The following is a 22119-nucleotide window of genomic DNA, read 5'->3' on the forward strand; positions in this document are numbered from 1 at the left end:
AAACTGTATTTTTTTGTGAAGAATCAACAACAAGTGGGACACAATCATGAAGTGGAACGACATTTATTGGATATTTCAAACTTTTTTAACAAATCAAAAACTGAAAAATTGGGCGTGCAAAATTATTCAGCCCCTTTACTTTCAGTGCAGCAAACTCTCTCCAGAAGTTCAGTGAGGATCTCTGAATGATCCAATGTTGACCTAAATGACTAATGATGATAAATACAATCCACCTGTGTGTAATCAAGTCTCTGTATAAATGCACCTGCACTGTGATAGTCTCAGAGGTCCGTTAAAAGCGCAGAGAGCATCATGAAGAACAAGGAACACACCAGGCAGGTCCGAGATACTGTTGTGAAGAAGTTTAAAGCCAGATTTGGATACAAAAAGATTTCCCAAGCTTTAAACATCCCAAGGAGCACTGTGCAAGCGATAATATTGAAATGGAAGGAGTATCAGACCACTGCAAATCTACCAAGACCTGGCCGTCCCTCTAAACTTTCAGCTCATACAAGGAGAAGACTGATCAGAGATGCAGCCAAGAGGCCCATGATCACTCTGGATGAACTGCAGAGATCTACAGCTGAGGTGGGAGACTCTGTCCATAAGACAACAATCAGTCGTATATTGCACAAATCTGGCCTTTATGGAAGAGTGGCAAGAAGAAAGACATTTCTTAAAGATATCCATAAAAAGTGTCGTTTAAAGTTTGCCACAAGCCACCTGGGAGACACACCAAACATGTGGAAGAAGGTGCTCTGGTCAGATGAAACCAAAATTGAACTTTTTGGCAACAATGCAAAACGTTATGTTTGGCGTAAAAGCAACACAGCTGAACACACCATCCCCACTGTCAAACATGGTGGTGGCAGCATCATGGTTTGGGCCTGCTTTTCTTCAGCAGGGACAGGGAAGATGGTTAAAATTGATGGGAAGATGGATGGAGCCAAATACAGGACCATTCTGGAAGAAAACCTGATGGAGTCTGCAAAAGACCTGAGACTGGGGCGGAGATTTGTCTTCCAACAAGACAATGATCCAAAACATAAAGCAAAATCTACAATGGAACGGTTCAAAAATAAACATATCCAGGTGTTAGAATGGCCAAGTCAAAGTCCAGACCTGAATCCAATCGAGAATCTGTGGAAAGAACTGAAAACTGCTGTTCACAAATGCTCTCCATCCAACCTCACTGAGCTCGAGCTGTTTTGCAAGGAGGAATGGGAAAAAATTTCAGTCTCTCGATGTGCAAAACTGATAGAGACATACCCCAAGCGACTTACAGCTGTAATCGCAGCAAAAGGTGGCGCTACAAAGTATTAACTTAAGGGGGCTGAATAATTTTGCACGCCCAATTTTTCAGTTTTTGATTTGTTAAAAAAGTTTGAAATATCCAATAAATGTCGTTCCACTTCATGATTGTGTCCCACTTGTTGTTGATTCTTCACAAAAAATACAGTTTTATATCTTTATGTTTGAAGCCTGAAATGTGGCAAAAGGTCGCAAAGTTCAAGGGGGCCGAATACTTTCGCAAGGCACTATATATATATAGGAAACAACGTTAACTTTCACTGCTATGAGGACAACTCACAACTGTACATTTCGATAAAACATGGTGAAGCCCCTAAATTGCCTACCCTGGAAGCCTGTGTTTCAGTCATAAGGAAGTGGGTGGAGGCAAATGTTTTACTTTCAAACTCGGACAAAACAGAGACGCTAGTTCTCGGTCCCAAGAAACAAAGATCTGCTGTTGGATCTGACAATTAATCTTAATGGTTGTACAGTTGTCTCAAATAAAACTGAAGAACCTCAGCGTTACTGGGGACCCTGATCTCTTTTGACAAACATATCAATACTATTTCAAGAAAATGTTTTTCCATCTTCGTAACATTGCAAAAACCAGAAACTTTTTTTGTCCAAAAAAATGCATAAAAGCTCATCCATGTATTTGTCACTTCTAGATTAGACTACTGTAATGCAATACTCGCCAGCTACCCGGATAAAACACTAAATAAACTAAACACAGGTGCTAGAATCTTCACTAGAACCCCAAATTTGATCATATTCCTCCAGTGCTAGCCTCTCTACACACGGTCCTGTTAAGGCCAGGGCTGATTTCAAGGTTTTACTGCTAACCTACAAAGCATTACATGGGCTTGCTCCTACCTCTCTCTCAGATTTGGTCCTGCCGTGCATACCTAAACGTACGCTATGGTCACAAGACGCAGGCCTCCTTATTGTCCCTAGAGTTTCGAAGCAAAGAGCTGGAGGTAGGGCTTTCTCCTATAGAGCTCCATTTTTATGGAATAGTCTGCCTATCCATGTGAGAGACGCAGACTCTGTTTCGACCTTTAGGTCTTTATTGAAGACTCATCTCTTCAGTGGGTCCTAGGATTGAGTGTAGTCTGGCCCAGGGGTGCGAAGGTGAAGAGCAAGGCACCGGATCGACATTGCTGTCTCTGCCTGGCCAGCTCCCATCTCTACACTGGGATTCTCTGCCTCTGACCATATTACGGGGGCTGAGTCACTGGCTTACTAGTGCTCTTCCATTCCATCCCTAGGAGGGGTGCGTCACTTGAATGGGTTGAGTCACTGATGTGATCGTCCTGTTTTCCAGTTTGCGCCCCCTCGGGCTCGTGTGGTGGGGGAGATCTTAGTGGGCTATACTCAGCCTTGTCTCAGGGTAGTAAGTTGGTGGTCTGTTGATATCCCTCTAGTGGGGTGGGGGCTGTGCTCTGGCAAAGTGGGTGGGGTTATATCCTGCCTGGTTGGTCCTGTCCGTATTGTCGGACAGGGCCACAGTGTCCCCCCCACCCCTGACTCAGCCTCCAGTATCTATGCTGCAATAGTCTATGTGCTGGGGGGCTAGGGCCAGTCTTATATCTGGTGTATTCTCCTGTCTTATCTGGTGTCCTGTGTGAATTTAAGTATGATTCCTCAAATTCTCTCTTTCTATCTCTCCCTCCTGGAGGACCTGAGCCCTAGGATCATGCCTCAGGACTACCTGGCCTGATGACTCCTGGCTGTCCCCAGTCCACCTGGTTGTGGTGCTGCTGCTGCTGCTCCGGGTCCAACTGTTCTGCCTAGGTTTTTATCTTTCTAGAGAGTTTTTCCTAGCCACCGTGCTTCTACATCTGCATTACTTGCTGTTTGGGGTTTTAAGCTGGGTTTCTGTACAGCACTTTGTGTCATCTGCTGATGTAAAAAGGGCTTTATAAATATATTTGATTGATTGATTGATTCAGAGTGTAAAGTGAGTGCATTGAAATTTGTATGCAGAAACATGATAAAAAAATAAATAAAAAATAAAAAATAAAAAAATCGGCTTGTGATCGACCAGTGGGTCACAAAGCATAAAAGGTTGGTGACTGCTGTGTTAGGCAAGTGGAGTAAAGAATGAACAGACCTTAAAGCCGAGTTCCTGGGCGCAGGCGTAAACGGCAGCGGTCTTGCCGACCCCCGTGGGACCAGTGATCAGCAGGGTGTTACACATAAAGTCTTCCCCCTCCTGAGAGTCCCCGTCTTTAGTGTCCCATGAGTCTGTGTAGCCAAGAGGGGAACAGCAGGCTGCTTTAAGTTTACTCTGTGGTAACTTTGAAAAAAAGTTACTTTTATATAGGATTATGTAACTATTTCAAAGGAGGGAAAAATGTGTTCGTGCTCAAACAGTCATAGTGCTATCTTTAAATACAAGAGCAAAATCTTAGAATAGAGGGCTCAGCCATTTTTTCCAAGGTGACCGTCTCTTACCATTGCTGTCGTCATCCTGTTTCTTTTCCTCCTGTTTCTTTTCCTTCTGTTTCTTCCTCTCTTCCCTGTCAGCTCTGAGCTTCCATTCCCTCAGCCAACTGCAAACGGATTGGTTTATGCAAAATTACATGACAGATTCATTGAATTAATGGCATGTAACACACAATGGCTTTCAATAAAGCCATTGATTCATACCTTTTACATACAATAAGTATGTGGACACCATTAAAAAAGTGTGGATTTGGCTATTTCAGCCACACCATTGCTGACAGGTGTATAAAAATCTAGCACACAGCCATGCAATCTTCATAGACAAACATTGGTAGTAGAATGGCCTTATGGGAGAGCTCAGTGACTTTCAACATGGCAGCATCATAGGATGCCACCTTTCCAACAAGTCAGTTCGTCAAATTTCTGCCCTGCTAGAGCTACGCTGGTCAACTCTAAGTGCTGTTATTGTAAAGTGGAAACGTCTAGGGGCAACAACGGCTCAGCCGCAAAGTGGTAGGCCACACAAGCTCACAGAACAGGACCGCCGAGTGCTGAAGTGCGTAAAAATCGTCTGTCCTCGGTTGCAAAACCCACTACTGAGTTCCAAACTGCCTCTGGAAGGAACGTCAGCACAAGAACTGTTCGTCAGGAACTTCATGAAAATGGGTTTCCATGGACAAGCAGCCGCACACAAGCCTAAGACCATCATGCGCAATGCCAACGCTACCTGCCCGAATACATAGTGCAAACTGTCAAGTATGGTGGAGGAGGAATAAATGGTCTGGGACTGTTTTTCATGGTTTGGGCTAGGCCCCTTAGTTCCAGTGAAGGGAAATCTTAACGCTACAGCATACAATGACATTCAAGACGATTCTGTGCTTCCAACTTTGTGGCAACAGGTTGGGGAAAGCCTTTTCCTGTTTCAGCATGCCCCGTGCACAAAGCGCGTTCCACACAGAAATGTTTTGTTGAGATCGGTGTGGAAGAACTTGAGTGGCCTGCACAGAGCCCTGACTTCAACAACATCAAACACCTTTGGGAGGAATTGGAATGCCGACTGCGATCTAGGCCTAACATTAGTGCCCAACCTCACTAATGCTCGTGGCTGAATGGAAAGCAAGTCCCCGCAGCAATGTTCCAACATCTAGTGGAAAGCCTTCCCAGAAGAGTGGAGGCTGTTTTGCAGCAAAAGTGGGACCAACTCCATATTAATGCCCATAATTTTAGAACAAGATGTTTGACGAGCAGGTGTCCATGTACTGTATATCTGTAATACCTGTGTAGAGCCTGCAGGGTGCCTAGTACAACTAGCTACTGAGCTATTCAGTTGAGTCAATAAGTAGATACACCACAATCCCTTACCTGTGCAGCCTCCTCACTGAGGCAATGTTGCCTATGACGTCATTGGAGTGCTGTGGTTGGTACTTCTCTGTCCACAACATATCCTCTTTTACGGAGTCTGGTGGAATAAAAAAAAGCAGTTACCGTAATTGCTGGACTATTAAGCGCACCTGAATATAAACCGCACCCACTGAATTATTAAAAAATATGTATTTTGTACATAAATACGCCGCACATGTCTATAAGCCGCAGGTGCCTACCGGTACATTGAAACAAATTAACTTTACACAGCCTTTAAACGAAACACGGCTTGTAACAAAAATAAATAGGCTTTAACAAAACACGGCTTGTAACAAAAATTAAAACAGTAGCCTACCAAGCCTCCTCCTGTGCACTGAAACCACTGAAGTCATCTCCTTCGGTTTCGGAGTTGAATAGCCTCAGAATTGCTTCATCCGATGTTGGATCGGTTTCATTGTCGCTCTCGTCACTTTCATCCGGAGACAAATACCCCGCTGAGCTCATGCTGCCCTCTTCAACACGCAGCAGTCCAGCCTTTCGAAACCCGTTGATGATAGTGGATTTTTTGACAATGCTCCACGCTGTCAGCAGACCCATAAGTTGCTCTTCGCATGCAAAGAGCAACTTATGGGCAAGTCTGCCAGTTTTAGTGAAGGATTTCTCCCCACTTGTCATCCAAGCCTCCCACTGAACACGGAGCGCCACCTTAAATGCACGATTTACGCTGATGTCGAGTGGCTGCAAATACTTTGGGCCATCTGCTTTTCTTCCCTCTGAAAGGTTTGTTGTCTTTTTGCACTGAGTCAGTTCCTCACGCTGCTGTTTACAAAGTCTTATAATCGACTCATTAAGGCCAAGCTCCCATGCAGCAGCTCTATTTCTTTTTCCAACAGCCAGATCGATCGCCTTCAACTTGAAAGCTGCATCATATGCATTTCTCCGTGTCTTTGCCATGATGAGGGTGACAAAATGACTACCGTAATCAGAATGATGGGAAGTTTGAGCGCGCTCGATTTACGTCACATTATGTGACGGTGCTCAGTTTTTTGGCGGCGGCATGAATCTTGTGAAAGCGGGAAAAATCCATAAATTAGCCACGTCATTGTATAAACCGCGAGGTTCAAAGTGTGGGAATAAAGTAGCGGCTTATAGTCCAGCAATTACGGTACTAAAGACTATTCAAAAATGTATTTTGTAATGTTATGAAAAGGAAGCACATTTAAGCATCTAACTGAAAGGCCATGTTTCAGCTACCACAGATACTGAGGTTTTTACAGAGAAGAGGTTTTTAAGAGGTTTTTACAGAGAAATCATTTCTTATTTGCCCTCTTACCATCTTTGACAGAGTTGCTAGCCAGTGGTGAATCCTCCAGGAGTACCACAGGGTCCTTTTGGTAGGGGAGTGGTGTTTTCATCTCCTCATTCTCCTGTTGCTTGCGCCTCCTCCCTCGCCCTCCCCTCCTGGGTGGCTCAGGTTCGGGGGAGATGGTGTCCCCGTCGATCACAATGATCTTCTTCTCCGACCTCCTGGACATCTGCTTCTTGGCCACCTTTCCCACGGCCCCCTCACCCTCTTCCACTCTCTTCCTCTTTCTCCCCACAGGCTCTGTTGATGCTGGGGCACTGCTGGCAAGTTTGGTACTGGGGTCTGCCTCTGAAGCTGTGCATTCCTGGAGGTGGTCCGCCCGCCTTTTCAGGAAGCGTGTGAGAAACCGCTGGACGGGGAAAGGAGGGTTGGATGCACTGATCTCCTCCATTAGGAGCTTACGAATGGGCTCAGAGAAATCTTCTCGCCAGCCAGACCCCTGTTCAGAACAAATTATTCAGTTATCTAAAGTTGATTAACAAACAAAACTACACCAGTAAATATTACATGGGATATTACCAGTGAAATATGAAATGTGTAAAATAATATTACAACATACCCTTTCAGTGTGCGCTCTGGATGCTGGCTCAGTCTTACAGCAAGTGGAACTATCGAGGGATGGAAGCTGGTTTGATGGTAGACATCGAAGCTCCTTCAGGAAGTGTAAGCGAGGAGAAACAGGCCATGGTAGACTCCAGAGAGGACACTCTGTCCAAGGGCCAAGAAAAACGTAATTAGATGGAGAACACAGAGGGAACACTTGAGCAGGAAGCACGCTGAAAAGGCTAAGGTTTCCAGTTCAAATCCCAGTTATGGCACACTAATTATTTAATAAAAATCTCAGTGCAGTGCACACTCATTATCTATCAGTTGCTTAAGATTTACCTTAGTAAAAATGTCCATTCAAAACATCTAAACATCAGTGAGTGGCACCCCTTCTGCTTTATACAACTAATAAGAACACTTGGATGGAAGGGACAGAGCTAGCAAGGAGAAAACACACACCCTGTGACGCCTGCAGCACGTGCACTACGGGCTGGAAGGAGGAGCAGGAGACTGCGTAGGCCTCATTGGTGGCAACGGTTTTGGCTATCTGCTTCTTGAAGGACTCTGGGAGGCCACTCTTCAGGAACTCTCTGCGGGCTCGGAACTGTTCATCATCCTGAGAGTTCTCTGAAGCATCACAGCTAGAAGGGGTAAGAGCCACATTAGGGGTGTAAGGTCAAAGGTCTTGTTGAGGTCTGCAAAAATGTTGACTATAGACCAAACAGTGTTATTGGTAATAAGCTGCAAGTCTGTAATAAGTGTACCTGCGATCATCAAAGATGGATATGACTGATGTCCTCTGTGCTTTTTTCCCAAGGAACATGGGAGCCACTTTGGAAGGTAAAAAAAAAAATACACAAAACATTAATGTTAGTGTCCTTCAATACATACATATACCAAAAATAAATAAAATCATAGTCATACAGCAATTGGTACTCAGCCCATATAAGACAAGATTTCATCAAGTATGTCTACACAAAATACAAATGACATTTAACAAATGTAATGCTTCAAACAATGAAATGCTTAATTAACAATCATAACAAAGTACGGCTTTCACCTTGTCACGCTACACAAATAATACACTTCCCCTTCTCCTCCAGGCTTTGAAAATAAATTGTGCAATGTCAAAAATTCCCTTTCTAAAAAATAACTGCAGCCTGTGTACATCCTGTAGCCAGAACACTTCAGGGTGAGCAAATGATAGATGTTTTCTATAATCATGTTACGACTTCAGTTAACAGTGATAAAGTACCTGCTGGATTATTGGCCCCCTTGCTGGCAGGTGCTTTTTTCCCCAATACATCATTTAGACTGCGTTTCTGAGCTGTTCCCTTCTCCTTGGCAGTCAGAGCAGAGCCATCCTGGCTATCCTCCACCCAAACCACTGAGTTCTGCACAAACAGTGGTTCGCAAAAATAAAGGTTTAGCGGGTTATCTATGAAACAAAGCCTTTCTGTACTTGTGCTTCGTCTCACAGTTGGAGAAATGGACAGGAAACAAGATAGTCAGGTGTATTGAAAAGTACATGCATCATCTCTAATATGACAATTGTTATCAATGGAGCATGAATTGTAGAGTACAACTACATACTGAGCCAGAGTAGAACATCTTCTCCCAAGTAAGGAAAAGCCTACAATCTTTAACTGAAATGTCATTAGAACTGTAGTGTACCTCATCTTCATTGTAGCTCTTCTTGCCCTGGCTCCGGGTGGAGCGTCGGAAAGACCTCTGACCCTCCTTATCCGCTGAGGCCTTTTTACTCTGCTGTATCTCCCGGGCTTTCTTCACCAACTTCTTTGCCTTTTTTCTCTTTTTCGATGCATTGGATTCCTGATCAAGAGGATTCAAATGAGTTTAAGAAGAAAAACTACAAGTGAAAGGAAAGTGTGTGCTGAATTATAGTTGCTATTTCAAAACATCGGTTTCATATTCCAACTGATAAAAACAGAGGCTATAATTACCTTAGTGGCTAGGGGACTTAATATTTCAAAATCACTTCCACCCTCAGACTTTGATGCAGAGCTTCGGAAGACGACTCTTGTAAATTTCATCCTGAAGGTTCAAGGTAAGAATAAAATGATAATAGTTTCTGCAAAGGTAGTCAAAACAGCAAAAACAAATGAAATGCCCAATTTTTTTATTTTCAAACATATACAATGCAAACTAGATATTACAAAGTCAGCATGAAGCTAAGGCACTACTGTCTGACTGTAGTAATGTATCGTCCTGCCTTTAAAACAGTGTCCAGACTAGGGACAGGCCTCCATTGTGGACGAGTCAATCTATGTCCAAACCTATTGCCTCTCTGTTACTGACCAACAGGATGCACAAGCGAGACAATTAAAAACTATGCTTAAAGACATCTTGGCCATCCCTCACCTGATGGGACTTCCTGTCTTGTCTGGTGGACAGACCATCTGTGCTCTGAACAGCCTGTGTCTGGACTTGTCTGACTTCGGGGTGGACATCTGGACAGGGCAGTCCACGGTGACTGCTGCAACATCTTTCACTCTTTCTTTTTTTGTTTTCCTCACTGGGGTTACTGGATCAACAACAGGTGTCTGCCTGCAAGGGGCTTCTCTGGTGGACCTCCTGACTGTTGTTGGTGTGGAGGGGGTGGGCTCTGCTTCAGGTTTAGCCTCAGTGTTGGACTCCCCTTTGGGTTTAGAATCAGTCTCCACAGCGTCAGTCTCCATGGGAACATGGTCTTCTTGTGCCGCGGGTGAGGGAACTGACTCCTGCTCCAAGGCCTTCTTCCTCCCTCGTCTCTGCGGTTTCTTCTTAGCTGCATTTTTACCTGGCTGCTCCTCTGTTGGGGCAGCAGAGTGGTTCTCCTCCTCCACAGCCTCCCCCAAGGCCTTGTCCACAGGCTGCTTCCCAGGGCCCTTGCCGGGCTTGGCTGGCTGCTTGAAAGCACTCATGAACTGCTTCCGCTCAGTCTGGCTGCACTTGGGAGTGGATGATTCAGACTCAACGACACTGAGCTCCAGGTCCTCCTCCTGCAGGACCACGTTGGACCTCCTTTTGGGGGCAGGCAGCAGCTCCAGTCTAGACTGGGGATGAGGAAAGGAAGCAGTCTTCACCACTACAGGTGCTAGGCTCCCTTTTTTTTCCCTGGAGAAGATGGAGGCAATATTTTTCTCTGCAACCAGGACTGGCTCGTGGCCGGGGGAAATGGTGTGCACCTCAGCTTGGATGGTGAGGGTTCGAGGAGATATCTGCAGGGGACAAAGCTCTTTGGCTTTGGGTACATCCAACGTGTCTTCTGGCTCCGGGTCAACTCTGCTTTTCTCTCCCACTTTCTCCTCTCCCTGGCCCTGAGTCTGCAGGAAGTCCTCAAAGGAGATGGTGACGGTGCTCCCGTTCAACTGAGACGCCTCTCCCACGTTCACCTCTAAGCTTGCATCACACAATGAGAGCTCAGCCTCCTGGACCTCGGGCACATACTCCTCTGTTTCCTTATCCCCCTGCTGCTTGGCTTTAGCCTTACTGACAGTCACCTTGTCTTTTCTAGGAATTTTGGGAGAACCGTCGCGACTTTCCTTTTTCTTCAGAGGAGCCCTTTTTTTAGAGTGCACCTTGGGATGATGGTCTTTCTGAGCCTTCTCAGGACATGCCGCGCCATGGTCATTCTTACCACAGGTGTCTCCAGCCATGCCAGCATCAGCACTGAACTGGGCCAGCAGGGCAGCTGTGTCACTACCCAGGAAGCCACAGCTGCTGCTCACTACGTTGCCCTCATCTCCTGGCCCCTCTAAGACCACACACTCCTCCGTCTCAGTGGAACCTACATCAGCATCAGTCTCCTGTAACTGCCGGGCAACTTTGCTGGGCTTCCTGCCCTGTTTCTGACGGGGCTTGGCCGGCAGCCTCACAGGGCTGTCTAGGCTGGCTGGTGATTCAGAGGGCTGGGGCCCCAGGCGGTTCTCCTTAGTCTGCTCTGGGGTACTACCTTTCTCTCTAACTGGTGTGGTCTTCCGGCTGAAGTAATCCATGATGTTGTTGGACCTGGGTGGGGAGAATGGTTTCTCCATGGGCTTGGGCACAGGGGAAAAGTAGTTTGTGATCATCTTGACAGGAGGAGCATGGGCATCTTTGCATGATCTCTTGCATGGCTGTAAAACAAGGTGCGACGATTACGCTCTCTATTATTAAAACTATGCAATTTAAAAAATATATCCAATGCGTTGACACAGGCTAGTGTAGACAGATGGAATTTGGTTGGACATACCTGAGTTTCAAAATCTTCAATGACAGATGCCATAGCAACGACACCAGCCATAATTTCACTGACCTAAAATAATTAAATGGTTTTAGTTGCAGTGACTAACTAGTTGGTGCATTCTGGTTCAGTTAAGTACTTAGGTAACTTACCTACTCACTAGTAGTAGTCAGTTAACCTTAAAAGCGGCAACTGTAGATCAATGGTGGATGTGGTAGTAAGCTAAAACAAAAGAACACAACTTACCAGCTCTTCTCCTTGATCCCTCTAGAAGACACAACCTCTAAGCTACGCGAACTGTCATTGTGTGGCAAAGTTGATAGCTTGCTATCTAACTGTCTGTCTAGGGAAATAAATATCTTAATATAATATCTATCTAGCTAGCTAGCTAGCTATATCCGACTATTGTTGGATGACATGGCTAACCTTAGTTGGAAAATAGTCGGCTAGCAAGCTGCCCAAAACGCTTAACGAAACTACAACGAAGTTTTAACATGTAACTGCAAAGTAAATTCTAGATATTAACGACGAATTAAACACACATATAAAAAATAATTCCATATTTTGGGTACACTGGAGGTTTGGCTTCAGTCTTCCAAAAATCCCGCCTGACTCGTCTAGCCCAAAGGGCGCCAAATTGACTTGCGCGTTAGCGTCACCAACTCCACCACTCACAGTGGCAGAACATGTACACGTCACGAACAGTTGTTGATGTTTGGACTGCAAGGCTCCACCCCACGTGATATTGTAAATAAGTAGCAGTTGTTTCTAAACAAAAAGCAGATCAAAGATCAACCCACTGCTGTCTAGTTTTGAAATAAATGAGAGTGAAGTAGATGTTATTCATTGTTGTATTAGTGATGATCCATCAAGGTTTGCTAATAAATGTACTGTACAGGTGGAAATTATGACAGCTACTACAAATGCATACTCTGATCAGTGCACAGACCATAAACCGTATAGGCACAGACGGAAGATGTGAAGGTTATTTTGACTGCCTTTGACAAAAGTTATCTTCAAAATGTTCCGAAACGTTGGGGGTTGAAACTCATATTTTGTAATAAAGTGTCTTCAGATAATGTAATTATAACCTTATGTTTTTACATTATTTGTAGAAAAGTCATCTAAACCTTGCTCCCGCTCTCAGTGCTCCATCTCCGGTTGCTTTCCCCTCCGGAATATTTGATCGTCTGACTTTCCGCTCCTGCGCAGTCTGTCCTGGCCTAAACACCACTTTAACTTTCGTATTTTCTTCTATCTTCCCTCCGCAAATATGTCGGAGTACAGCTCGGTACCGGCACCCGGGGCTGGAGCTCCTCTCGGCGGACATCTAGCTATCGGTAACGGTGGTGGAATAAAAAAAGATGCCTTTGCAGACGCGGTACAACGGGCCCGGCAGGTGAGACAGAAGCGGGAGGCAGTGTAGCTATGCGCGTGAGTGCCACTGGGAAGGGGTGAAGAAAATGTGACTATTTTCTTGTTTCGTGGTTGTTAGCTTGCAAAGCTGGCTGACTATGTTTGGCGACCAATCAATACTGTTGGCAGTTATGATTATTATAGCTCTCTAGTTAACGTTTATAAGTCAAGTGAATTTGAAGACCCAGTTGACGTGCCACTGCAGAAATACCGTTATGATGTTGTTACCAATGTTCGCCGTCTCCCAATGTTGTTGTGTTGTTGAGAGCTGGCTGCTTCTGCTGCATGCAAAGACAAAGTCCTGATGATGGACAAGCAGGCTTCGAGCCCTCAGCGTGTCTGTGTTTTTGAGTGCATTCCCAACAAAGTATATATCCTCAGCTAGCCAGCCAACACTGTTAAGTTTGCCCGCTTGAGTTGAATTACCATCATTCCGCTAACAAACAATTAGCATCTCATGTAATATTTGAAGTTGCTTATCAACGTTAGTTAATACCCAGGACCAGCACAAATAAATCAGACATTCTCATCATGTCATCGCTCTTTGAATATCTGTTATGTGTTCAAGTGACTTCAACTTTTGTGCATCAGATTGCTGCCAAGATTGGTGAATGTGCAGGGGTAGCCCCTATGAACAACATCAATGCACCAGACGTCTTTCCCTTCACAGCACAGAAACGACAGCTGGAGGACCCAGGTACACACACACACACACACTGCTGGGGACTGTGAAAGGGCCACTGCCCATGTGAACGTCTGATAACTGGAGTGTGTGCACACAGATTATTGTGAGATCAGATTCAACCTTTGTTTACTTGTTTTTTTCTTCCCACAGATCAACCTGAGAGCAAGAAAATGGCTCCACAGAGTGATGTGGACTCAGCCACAGCTCTCTGTAAGTTGCTCTTCCTCATGTCTCCTACTACCTACAAAACCTGCTCTTACAGGAATGTCAACCCTCTCCCCTGGTCGGTGTCTGTACTGTCCGGCCCCTGTTCTGTGTCAGTACTGTTTCGCCCCTCTTCCTTGGTCGGTGTCTGTACTACCCGGCCCCTCTCCCCTGGTCGGTGTCTGTACTATCCAAACCCTCTTCCCTGGTCGGTGTCTGTACTATCCAAACCCTCTCCCCTGGTCGGTGTCTGTACTATCCAAACCCTCTCCCCTGGTCGGTGTCTGTACTATCCAAACCCTCTCCCCTGGTCGGTCTCTGTACTATCCAAAACCCTCTCCCCTGGTCGGTGTCTGTACTATCCAAACCCTCTCCCCTGGTCGGTGTCTGTACTATCCAAACCCTCTCCCCTGGTCGGTGTCTGTACTATCCAAACCCTCTTCCCTGGTCGGTGTCTGTACTATCCAAACCCTCTCCCCTGGTCGGTGTCTGTACTGTCCGGCCCCTGTTCTGTGTCAGTACTGTTTCGCCCCTCTTCCTTGGTCGGTGTCTGTACTACCCGGCCCCTCTCCCCTGGTCGGTGTCTGTACTATCCAAACCCTCTTCCCTGGTCGGTGTCTGTACTATCCAAACCCTCTCCCCTGGTCGGTGTCTGTACTGTCCGGCCCCTGTTCTGTGTCAGTACTGTTTCGCCCCTCTTCCTTGGTCGGTGTCTGTACTACCCAGCCCCTCTCCCCTGGTCGGTGTCTGTACTATCCAAACCCTCTTCCCTGGTCGGTGTCTGTACTATCCGGCCCCTCTCCCTTGGTCGGTGTCTGTACCATCCGGCCCCTCTCCCCTGGTCGGTGTCTGTACCATCCGGCCCATCTCCCCTGGTCGGTGTCTGTACCATCCGGCCCCTCTCCCCTGGTCGGTGTCTGTACCATCCGGCCCCTCTCCCCTGGTCGGTGTCTGTACCATCCGGCCCCTCTCCCCTGGTCGGTGTCTGTACCATCCGGCCCCTCTCCCCTGGTCGGTGTCTGTACCATCCGGCCCCTCTCCCCTTGGTCGGTGTCTGTACCATCCGGCCCCTCTCCCCTGGTCGGTGTCTGTACTATCCGGCCCCTCTCCCCTGGTCGGTGTCTGTACTATCCGGCCCCTCTCCCCTGGTCGGTGTCTGTACTATCCGGCCCCTCTCCCCTGGTCTGTCACTGTGAGCATCACCTGTGTTTGTCTTGTCCTCATTTTTCAGTGTGTCAGTAATCTGAGTCCTGTCCTCTCTCTATATATCTTTCTTTCTCTCTTTCCTTTTACAGCTATCGGAGCCCAACTGGCAGCACTGGCCCAGCAGAGGTAAGTCATTAGCATAATTAATCCATAACAATCCAAGTAGATCTCTAAAATGAAGTGGAATAGGAATAGGTGATTGGAATTAGTTCTTCAGCAGAAGATTAATGGTGACAATATGTTGACGATTTGGATAACGAACTGTTGTGCTTGGCTTCTCTCTCCCACAGTGCCAGGCTCACAACCACCTCAGAGGAGTACAGTGTTCCTGATGGAATGGTGGGACTCAGTAAGTGCACTTTCTCCAACATGGTCACCGGATTAGTTTTTTTGTGTTCATGTGTTGAATTTGAACATTACTGGACTCATCATGAACATCAGAATCAATAAAACTAACAGCTCTCCCCTCTTCCTCTCCTCCAGTCATTGGCCGGGGCGGAGAACAGATCAACAAGATCCAGCAGGAATCAGGCTGCAAGGTTCAGATAGCCTCAGGTGAGGGACTGGCAAGTGTGGCCTTTATAGTCAATGGTTAGAACCAGAGCTATAGTTGAACTCTCTTCGTGTGTGTGTGTAATTGACTGTTGGTTGTTTTCAGACAGTGGAGGTTTACCAGAGAGGAGTGTCTCTCTCACAGGGTCCCCAGACTCCATACAGTAAGTGAGATCCTACTAGCTAATTGTGACATTTTGTATTGTTATCACAAGATGCTGTTCACCTCTAGCCACTGAATTTACACAGCGCTATCTTTATGTATGGCATATCTCTGTAGTTCCACTATTAATGTGTGCTGTTGCACTCATCAGTTGAGCTGACCCACCCCTCTCGCTCTTCCCCTCTGACTAGGAAAGCCAAGATTTTATTGGATGAGATTGTGTCTCGGGGGAGGGGCACGCCCCCCTCATCCTTCCACGAGGCGACCAATGGACAGAGTGGCTCAGGGCAGGAGATGATGATTCCCGCAGGCAAGGCTGGCCTCATCATCGGCAAGGGAGGGGAGACCATCAAACAGCTACAGGTATATACAAACAGTCGGCCTCACCAGTAGCCAGAGAAGTGTTCCACAACACATTGACGTGTGTGTTTTGAGATATTGACAGTTTCATCGCAAACAGGCTGATGTGTGCAGTCATGCAAATCATTTTTTGGGTTGTTAAATCTACAGAGCAATAAATAAATATAAGCAGGAAAATCTCGTATGTCATTACACAAGTGTTTCATGGGCCATGTGAGTGAGAGTTGAGTGAATCATTGCCATCAGTTGGTTGAGCAGAGCTGACCATGCTGTCTGTCTGCGGCGTTGACAGGAGCGAGCAGGAGTGAAGATGATCCTGATTCAGGACGCGTCTCAGGGACCCAACATGGACAAGCCCCTGCGCATCATCGGGGAGCCATACAAAGTGGAGGTAACACAAGGCCTTGCTACAATCTGCATCCCATATTGAATTGGCATGCTGTACTGCAGCTCTGCAGATGGGGGATTTGGTAGCAACTTTTGATGTGCTAATGCTGTTCTCCCTGAGGAGACTTCATAAAGTTGTTTGAATTAGAAAATGTGTCCTGTGGGTCTGCCCAGCAAGCCATGGAGTTGGTGCAGGAGATACTGAGGGAGAGGGATCAGCCTGGCTTCGGAGACAGGAACGAGTATGGCTCCCGCATGGGGGGAGGTGGGGGAGCCATGGACGTAAGTGAGAGGGAGGTGTGTGTGTGTGTGGAGAGGGACTCACATTCCCCATCACAGGTTTTATTTGTATGAGAGTGAGCACCTTCCTATAGCTATCAGTCTAATCTATTTGGCGCTGTCTAACCTGCTCTCTGATTGGCTAGGTTCCAGTGCCACGACACTCTGTCGGGGTGGTGATTGGTCGCAACGGGGAGATGATCAAGAAGATTCAGAACGACGCAGGAGTTAGGATACAGTTTAAACCAGGTATATAACGTTTCATAGTCATGTCGTATGAACTACTTTTACTCGACTCATTTACACGGTTTACTCACAAGTTGTGTGGTGTCTACTAACAAGCTCTACATTCTGGTTGTGGTGTTGCACAAGTCTCAGAGGAAATGTCCTGTCGTTGCAGATGATGGCACAGGTCCTGATAAGATAGCCCACATCATGGGCCCACCAGACTGCTGTGACAATGCTGCCCAGATCATCCAGGAGCTACTGCAGAGCATCAGGGTCAGAGAGGAGGTAGGACAGGGGGTACATACCTCACACACACACACACACACACACACACACGTAGAGTATCTGAAAAACAGCCACTGCTCACATGCCAGCTTGGAACTGTTTACATACAAGTGTATTAGAGCTGCCATGATGCTGTGCCTTGTGGAACATACAACATTCAACACATTTAGTGAACCACTGGAACATTGTAAACAAATGGAACATTGTAAACAAATGGACTCCATAACCTAGACAAATGATAGTCCGAGAGCATTCCCATAATTCCCCATTCAGTACATTACTGTTATTAGGAGGTAAATATCTTCATTTTAAACAAACTGACTTTCTGACGTCCAGGACCAGGACTTAAATATAAATTGTATTAAGACCCTTTTCTCTCTCTCTCATCCACCCTCCTTTCTCTCTCTCTCTTCCACCCTCCTTTTCTCTCTCTCTCTCTTCCACCCTCCTTCCTTCTCAGGGTCCTCCCGGGCCTCCAGGCATGTCCCCGAGTGGTGGCGGCAGGGGCCGCAGCAGAGGGGACCAGGGGAGCTGGGGTCCCCCTGGTGGTGGAGGAGGGGAGATGACTTTCTCCATTCCGGCCCACAAGTGTGGCCTGGTGATCGGACGGGGCGGGGAGAACATCAAGGCCATCAACCAGCAGACTGGGGCCTTTGTGGAGATCTCCCGCCAGCTGCCCCCCAACGGGGACCCTAACTTCAAGCTCTTTGTCATTCGAGGCTCTCCGCAGCAGATAGATCACGCCAAGCAGCTCATCGAGGACAAGATCGAGGTATGCAGGGTTCCTGCTCAGGGTAAGGAGGAAAGGGCTGAAGGATGGATGGATGGATGGGTTTGTGGTGTTGGGAAACTCATTTGGGGAAATGGACATGATTGCTTCAACGCACAATCAATGGAGTCAAACTGGCAATTGAGTTGCTTTCAGTCTTTTCACCATAGATGTGAACATTCATGTCCATGCATCTAACTGGTTGTGCTTTCCAGGGTCCCCTCTGTCCTGTTTGTCCAGGTCCTGGTGGACCAGGCCCCATGGGTCCCTATAATCCTGGTCCCTACAACCCAGGACCCCCAGGAGCCCCTGGACCACAGTGAGTGGAGACTGGAAATGTAGTCATCCCAAACTCTGGCTTTTACAGGCCTCTACTGGCTAAAATGTTACATTACAACGATACAATCATTGATTGGACCAATGGAAGTCTACTGATTAGTAACTGGGTTTTCTCTATCCCTCTCAAGTGGAGGTCTTCATGGCTACCCCCCACAGGGCTGGGGCAACACCTACCAGCAGTGGCAGCCCCAAGTAACCCACGACCCCAGTGAGTGACCTGCAACATTGAACTTTCAGACCCTCACTGTGGACAGGAAATGGTTACATTGGAACTATAACTTTCAATGGCCTCCCAATGTTTTCTCTCGCTGTAATCACTTATTTGAAAAGACTGAGAAAGGGAAAGCAATATGGAGTCAACTCCATCCAGCCTACCAGTGGTCTCTTTTGGGGTTTCCTACTATATAGTTTTATCTCCTTGTCATCTCAAAACAGTGGTTACAACAGAGAGCAGGTTTTAGTTAGCCTGGTCCCAGATATGTTTCTGCTCTCTTGCCAACTCCATTGTCTGGTGTCACAATGTCCATAGGAGTACAGCACAAACTGGGGCCAGGCTAGCTTTTAGTGGTACATAACCCTGCAACTATTATCAAAATCATCTGTGATGGGAGAATGTCTTTCTGTGTTGGCTATTGATAATAACTCCCCCTATCTCTCTCTGTCCCCTGGTTTCTAAGCACAGGCAGATAGCAGGGCACGCTCAGCCCTATGAGGACCTCACCTCCAACTGCCATCTTTTTTAGGCAAGGCAGCCGGTGCCGCGGACCCTAACGCAGCCTGGGCAGCCTATTATGGCCAGTACTACCAGGGAGGGCAGCCAGGGGGAGCAGGGCCCGGCCAGCCCCCCACCAACCCTACCGCTGGTGGCCCAGCACCTGGAGACCAGCCCCAGGCCAGCCAGACCCCTGGGGGCCAGCCTGACTACACCAAGGCCTGGGAGGAATACTACAAGAAGATGGGTGTTGGTGAGACCACTGGTCCACTATAGTTACTAGAATAACACCACAGGAGGAAAGATGGCAGTTGTTTCCCTCTTAGAATAGGAAAGATGGGCACTGTCTAATTTAGTCATTTTAGACCGTGTCTATCTTTCCCATGTCATTTTGTATCGAGGCGTATAGCTGTCTCTACTGTTGTGGGCTGTTGACTACGCTTGACTTTAGATTACTTTCAAGGTCTAAAATCATCTGACAAACTTTAATTTTGAAGTGAACCAGTGCTTTAAGAACATGAATCTTTCATGTTAACCTTGTCGATCATAGCATATCTCTTCTTCATCCATAAGACCCCTCTCCTCTGCTCCCCTAGCCCAGGCAGAAGGCTCTGCAGCAGGGCCAGGAGCAGCAGGTGCCCCAGCAGCCCCAGGTGGAGGCCAGCAGGACTACAGTGCAGCCTGGGCAGAGTACTACAGGCAGCAGGCTGCTTACTACGGCCAAACAGGACAGGCCCCAGGACAGCCTGCTACCCCTCAGCAAGGCCAGCAGGTAAAGTTACACCCTGAGTGTACTGTGACAGTTCTCAGATGTGTATGTCTAACAAGTTGTGTGTTGTATGTTGCCTAGGTGTGTGCGTTCTGTCCTGAGGTGTACTGGCCTGGGTTGCAGTCTGTTTTTGGCATCCAGGCTGAAGATGTTACTGGTTGTTGTGGTTCTCTGACTCTGTACTCTTACTCTGTTCTTTCTCTCCAGACACAGTGAGAGGCTCGGCTGAGACTCATAAAGAGCGAGAATAAAGAAAGGCTACTACCACTTAACCCAACCAGTCAACAGAATCCGGGCCATTTAAAAAATAAATAAAAAATAATATATTTTTTGTTCTGAAGGGATTCTGAGCTGGCAGTCCTTTCCCTGTCCCTCCCCTTTCCCCATCCAACTCACCACTTGTTTAAATAAATATGCGAAGAGAACAAACTATTGCTTTGCCTGGGAGCTGAATAATGGGATGGATTTCTAGGGACTGTTATCTTTCACTTTGGTTCCCTGAAATCTTCCCTTGTTTTATCTGTCAATAAAAACATGAACTTGGGAGATTTGAACTCGAAACCATGAAAGCCAGATTTACTTCCGGAAATGCTCATCACTCACCCAATGAAATCCCACTTTCCCCTTTTTAATTGTATTTACCACAGCCAAACTGTCTATTCAAGTGACTTCCTTCTAGTCCTACACTACTAATACTGCATTTACTGAAATTAACATTGATTTCTAAAGATTACAATCAATGACGTTAATGGTAAAATGATTAAGAGTGGGAGGTTTTGCTTTTGAAGGTGATTATTTTAGTTGCTTGGTAGTTTGATTTCTCCTTCATTTGGAACATTCCCATCGCCTAAGTTGCTTGGTCTTCATACATTTTGAGCTTTGGTTTTGATTTTATGTTCCGTGAATTATATTTTTGTTTTCTCTGTGTGTGTGTGACTACAGTATTTAGAATGTGTCCCCACAAGTTACGATAAACGTGAGTGTCTGTATGAGTGTCTTTGTGTGTTTGCACAGCGGAAGACTTCAGTGATTGTGGAATGCTAGTTAACATAACCACGGGTACATCTACAGTGGGAAGTTACCTACTGCATACATCCCATAACACTAGTCTGTTTAACTCAACCTGTTGCACGGGAGACGAATGGTGTTAGAAGTTTTACTTTTCCTTGATCTGTGACACGGTCTTCTACATTGTACGTTTTTGTTTTTTATTTTTCAATTGTTTTGAATAAAGTTCCAATAAAAGACGTCCTGACCTCCCACCAGTTAGATCACCTTCTGATGGTCATTGGGGACAGGCGTTATCCCTGCCCAGGGAAAAACCTTTGGCCATAGTTATAGGCTTTAAACGGGGCTGCTTGCAGAATTCCAGGAACTTTCAATAAATTCCCTGAAATACCAGTAGGAGGATTCCAAGAATCAGGAGGAAATAAGCAGGAAATCCAGAATCCTCCAACTCGAATTTCTGGAAAACCAGGGAATTTATTGAAAGTTCACAGAATTTTGCAACCCTAACTAGGGTCCCTGGTCAGGGAAAAACTCCTGGCCCTATTCAGAGTGAGTTATGGTTGCACTGGAATACGCTATGGTTGAAGTCATGAGTAAGATGGCAATTTATGGTTGTTGAGGTTGTTAACCTCAGTGTTGTATTCATAAGGGACTAACAGACTGAAACAGGGAGGGACTACCTGGACTTGTCCAATAAGTGCACATTTTCTGTTGCAAACCGTTTTGGTACTGTGTGCCCAAATGAACATGACCCAGACATGTTGAATCACTAACTCTTGAGGAAGAATGGCAGCTTGGGCACTGTATTGGAGTCTGCATTTTGCAAGGCACAGTGTTGGTATTGTGAATAAAATGACCACCAGCAGCAATATTCTGTTGAATTAAAAGGGTGAAAAGTCAACATTTGTTAACTTGTGTGTCCAGTTTTGTTTCAGTTAGTGTGTTCCATAATGCTTTATCAAGGTGCAAGACTAGTGTTTGGGATCCGGAGTGGCGCATCGGTCAAACAAATCAAAGTTTGTCACGTGCGCCAAATACAACAGGTGTAGATCTTACAGTGAAATGCTTACTTACAGGCTCTAACCAACAGTGCAAAAAAGCTATTAGGTGAACAATAGTTAAGTCAAGAAATAAAAAGACTGAAAAATAACAGCAGCGAGGCTACATACAGGCACCGGTTAGTCGGGTTGATTGAGGAAGTATGTACATGAATGTATAGTTAAAGTGACTTTGCATATTTTATTTATTATTTATTTCACCTTTATGTAACCAGGTAGGCAAGTTGAGAACAAGTTCTCATTTACAACTGTGACCTGGCCAAGATGAAGCAAAGGAGTTCGACACATACAACAACACAGAGTTACACATGGAGTAAAACAAACATACAGTCAATAATACAGTAGAAAAAATAAGTCTATATACAATGTGAGCAAATGAGGTGAGATAAGGGAGGTAAAGGCAAAAAAGGCCATGGTGGCGAAGTAAATACAATATAGCAAGTAAAACACTGGAATGGA

At 46.1% G+C, this 22119-nt stretch overlaps 2 protein-coding genes across 6 annotated transcripts in view; one reads left to right on the forward strand and one right to left on the reverse strand.

The window, feature by feature from the left end:
* Positions 1-12557, reverse strand: part of LOC139402067 (ATPase family AAA domain-containing protein 5-like) — a 24843-nt gene extending 12286 nt beyond the window's left edge. Inside the window, exons 1-13 of the mRNA XM_071146160.1 lie at positions 12190-12557; positions 11250-11312; positions 9398-11133; positions 8980-9070; positions 8690-8848; positions 8271-8409; positions 7780-7846; positions 7475-7656; positions 7029-7177; positions 6437-6908; positions 5104-5200; positions 3751-3848; positions 3407-3540 (exon numbers count right to left, since the gene is read on the reverse strand). Of these exons, the coding sequence (XP_071002261.1) occupies positions 3407-3540; positions 3751-3848; positions 5104-5200; positions 6437-6908; positions 7029-7177; positions 7475-7656; positions 7780-7846; positions 8271-8409; positions 8690-8848; positions 8980-9070; positions 9398-11133; positions 11250-11312; positions 12190-12192 (3390 nt within the window). The 5' untranslated portion in view covers positions 12193-12557. The remainder of the gene's footprint in view (positions 1-3406; positions 3541-3750; positions 3849-5103; positions 5201-6436; positions 6909-7028; positions 7178-7474; positions 7657-7779; positions 7847-8270; positions 8410-8689; positions 8849-8979; positions 9071-9397; positions 11134-11249; positions 11313-12189) is intronic.
* Positions 12439-21503, forward strand: LOC139402066 (far upstream element-binding protein 2-like). 5 transcript variants are annotated; one of them, XR_011633196.1, is made up of 19 exons: positions 12453-12639; positions 13248-13353; positions 13492-13551; positions 14841-14877; positions 15042-15100; positions 15235-15306; positions 15410-15467; positions 15658-15829; positions 16119-16217; positions 16388-16495; positions 16639-16741; positions 16893-17005; positions 17466-17777; positions 17990-18093; positions 18242-18321; positions 18857-19078; positions 19422-19597; positions 19802-20954; positions 21072-21503. XR_011633196.1 is itself a non-coding variant. In XM_071146156.1 (18 exons), exons 1-18 carry the CDS (start codon positions 12514-12516, stop codon positions 19808-19810), a joined length of 2016 nt encoding a protein of 671 aa, XP_071002257.1. In that variant the 5' UTR covers positions 12439-12513; the 3' UTR covers positions 19811-21503. The 5 variants fall into 5 exon arrangements, 4 of the variants coding, with proteins under 4 accessions (XP_071002257.1, XP_071002259.1, XP_071002260.1 ...); XM_071146156.1 differs by having other exon boundaries at positions 12439-12639; positions 19802-21503; XM_071146157.1 differs by having other exon boundaries at positions 12466-12674; positions 19802-21503.
* Positions 21504-22119: the final 616 nt, after the last annotated feature.

This window comes from Oncorhynchus clarkii, unplaced genomic scaffold (genome assembly GCF_045791955.1).
Source record: "Oncorhynchus clarkii lewisi isolate Uvic-CL-2024 unplaced genomic scaffold, UVic_Ocla_1.0 unplaced_contig_617_pilon_pilon, whole genome shotgun sequence".
NCBI classification, from domain to species: domain Eukaryota; kingdom Metazoa; phylum Chordata; class Actinopteri; order Salmoniformes; family Salmonidae; genus Oncorhynchus; species Oncorhynchus clarkii.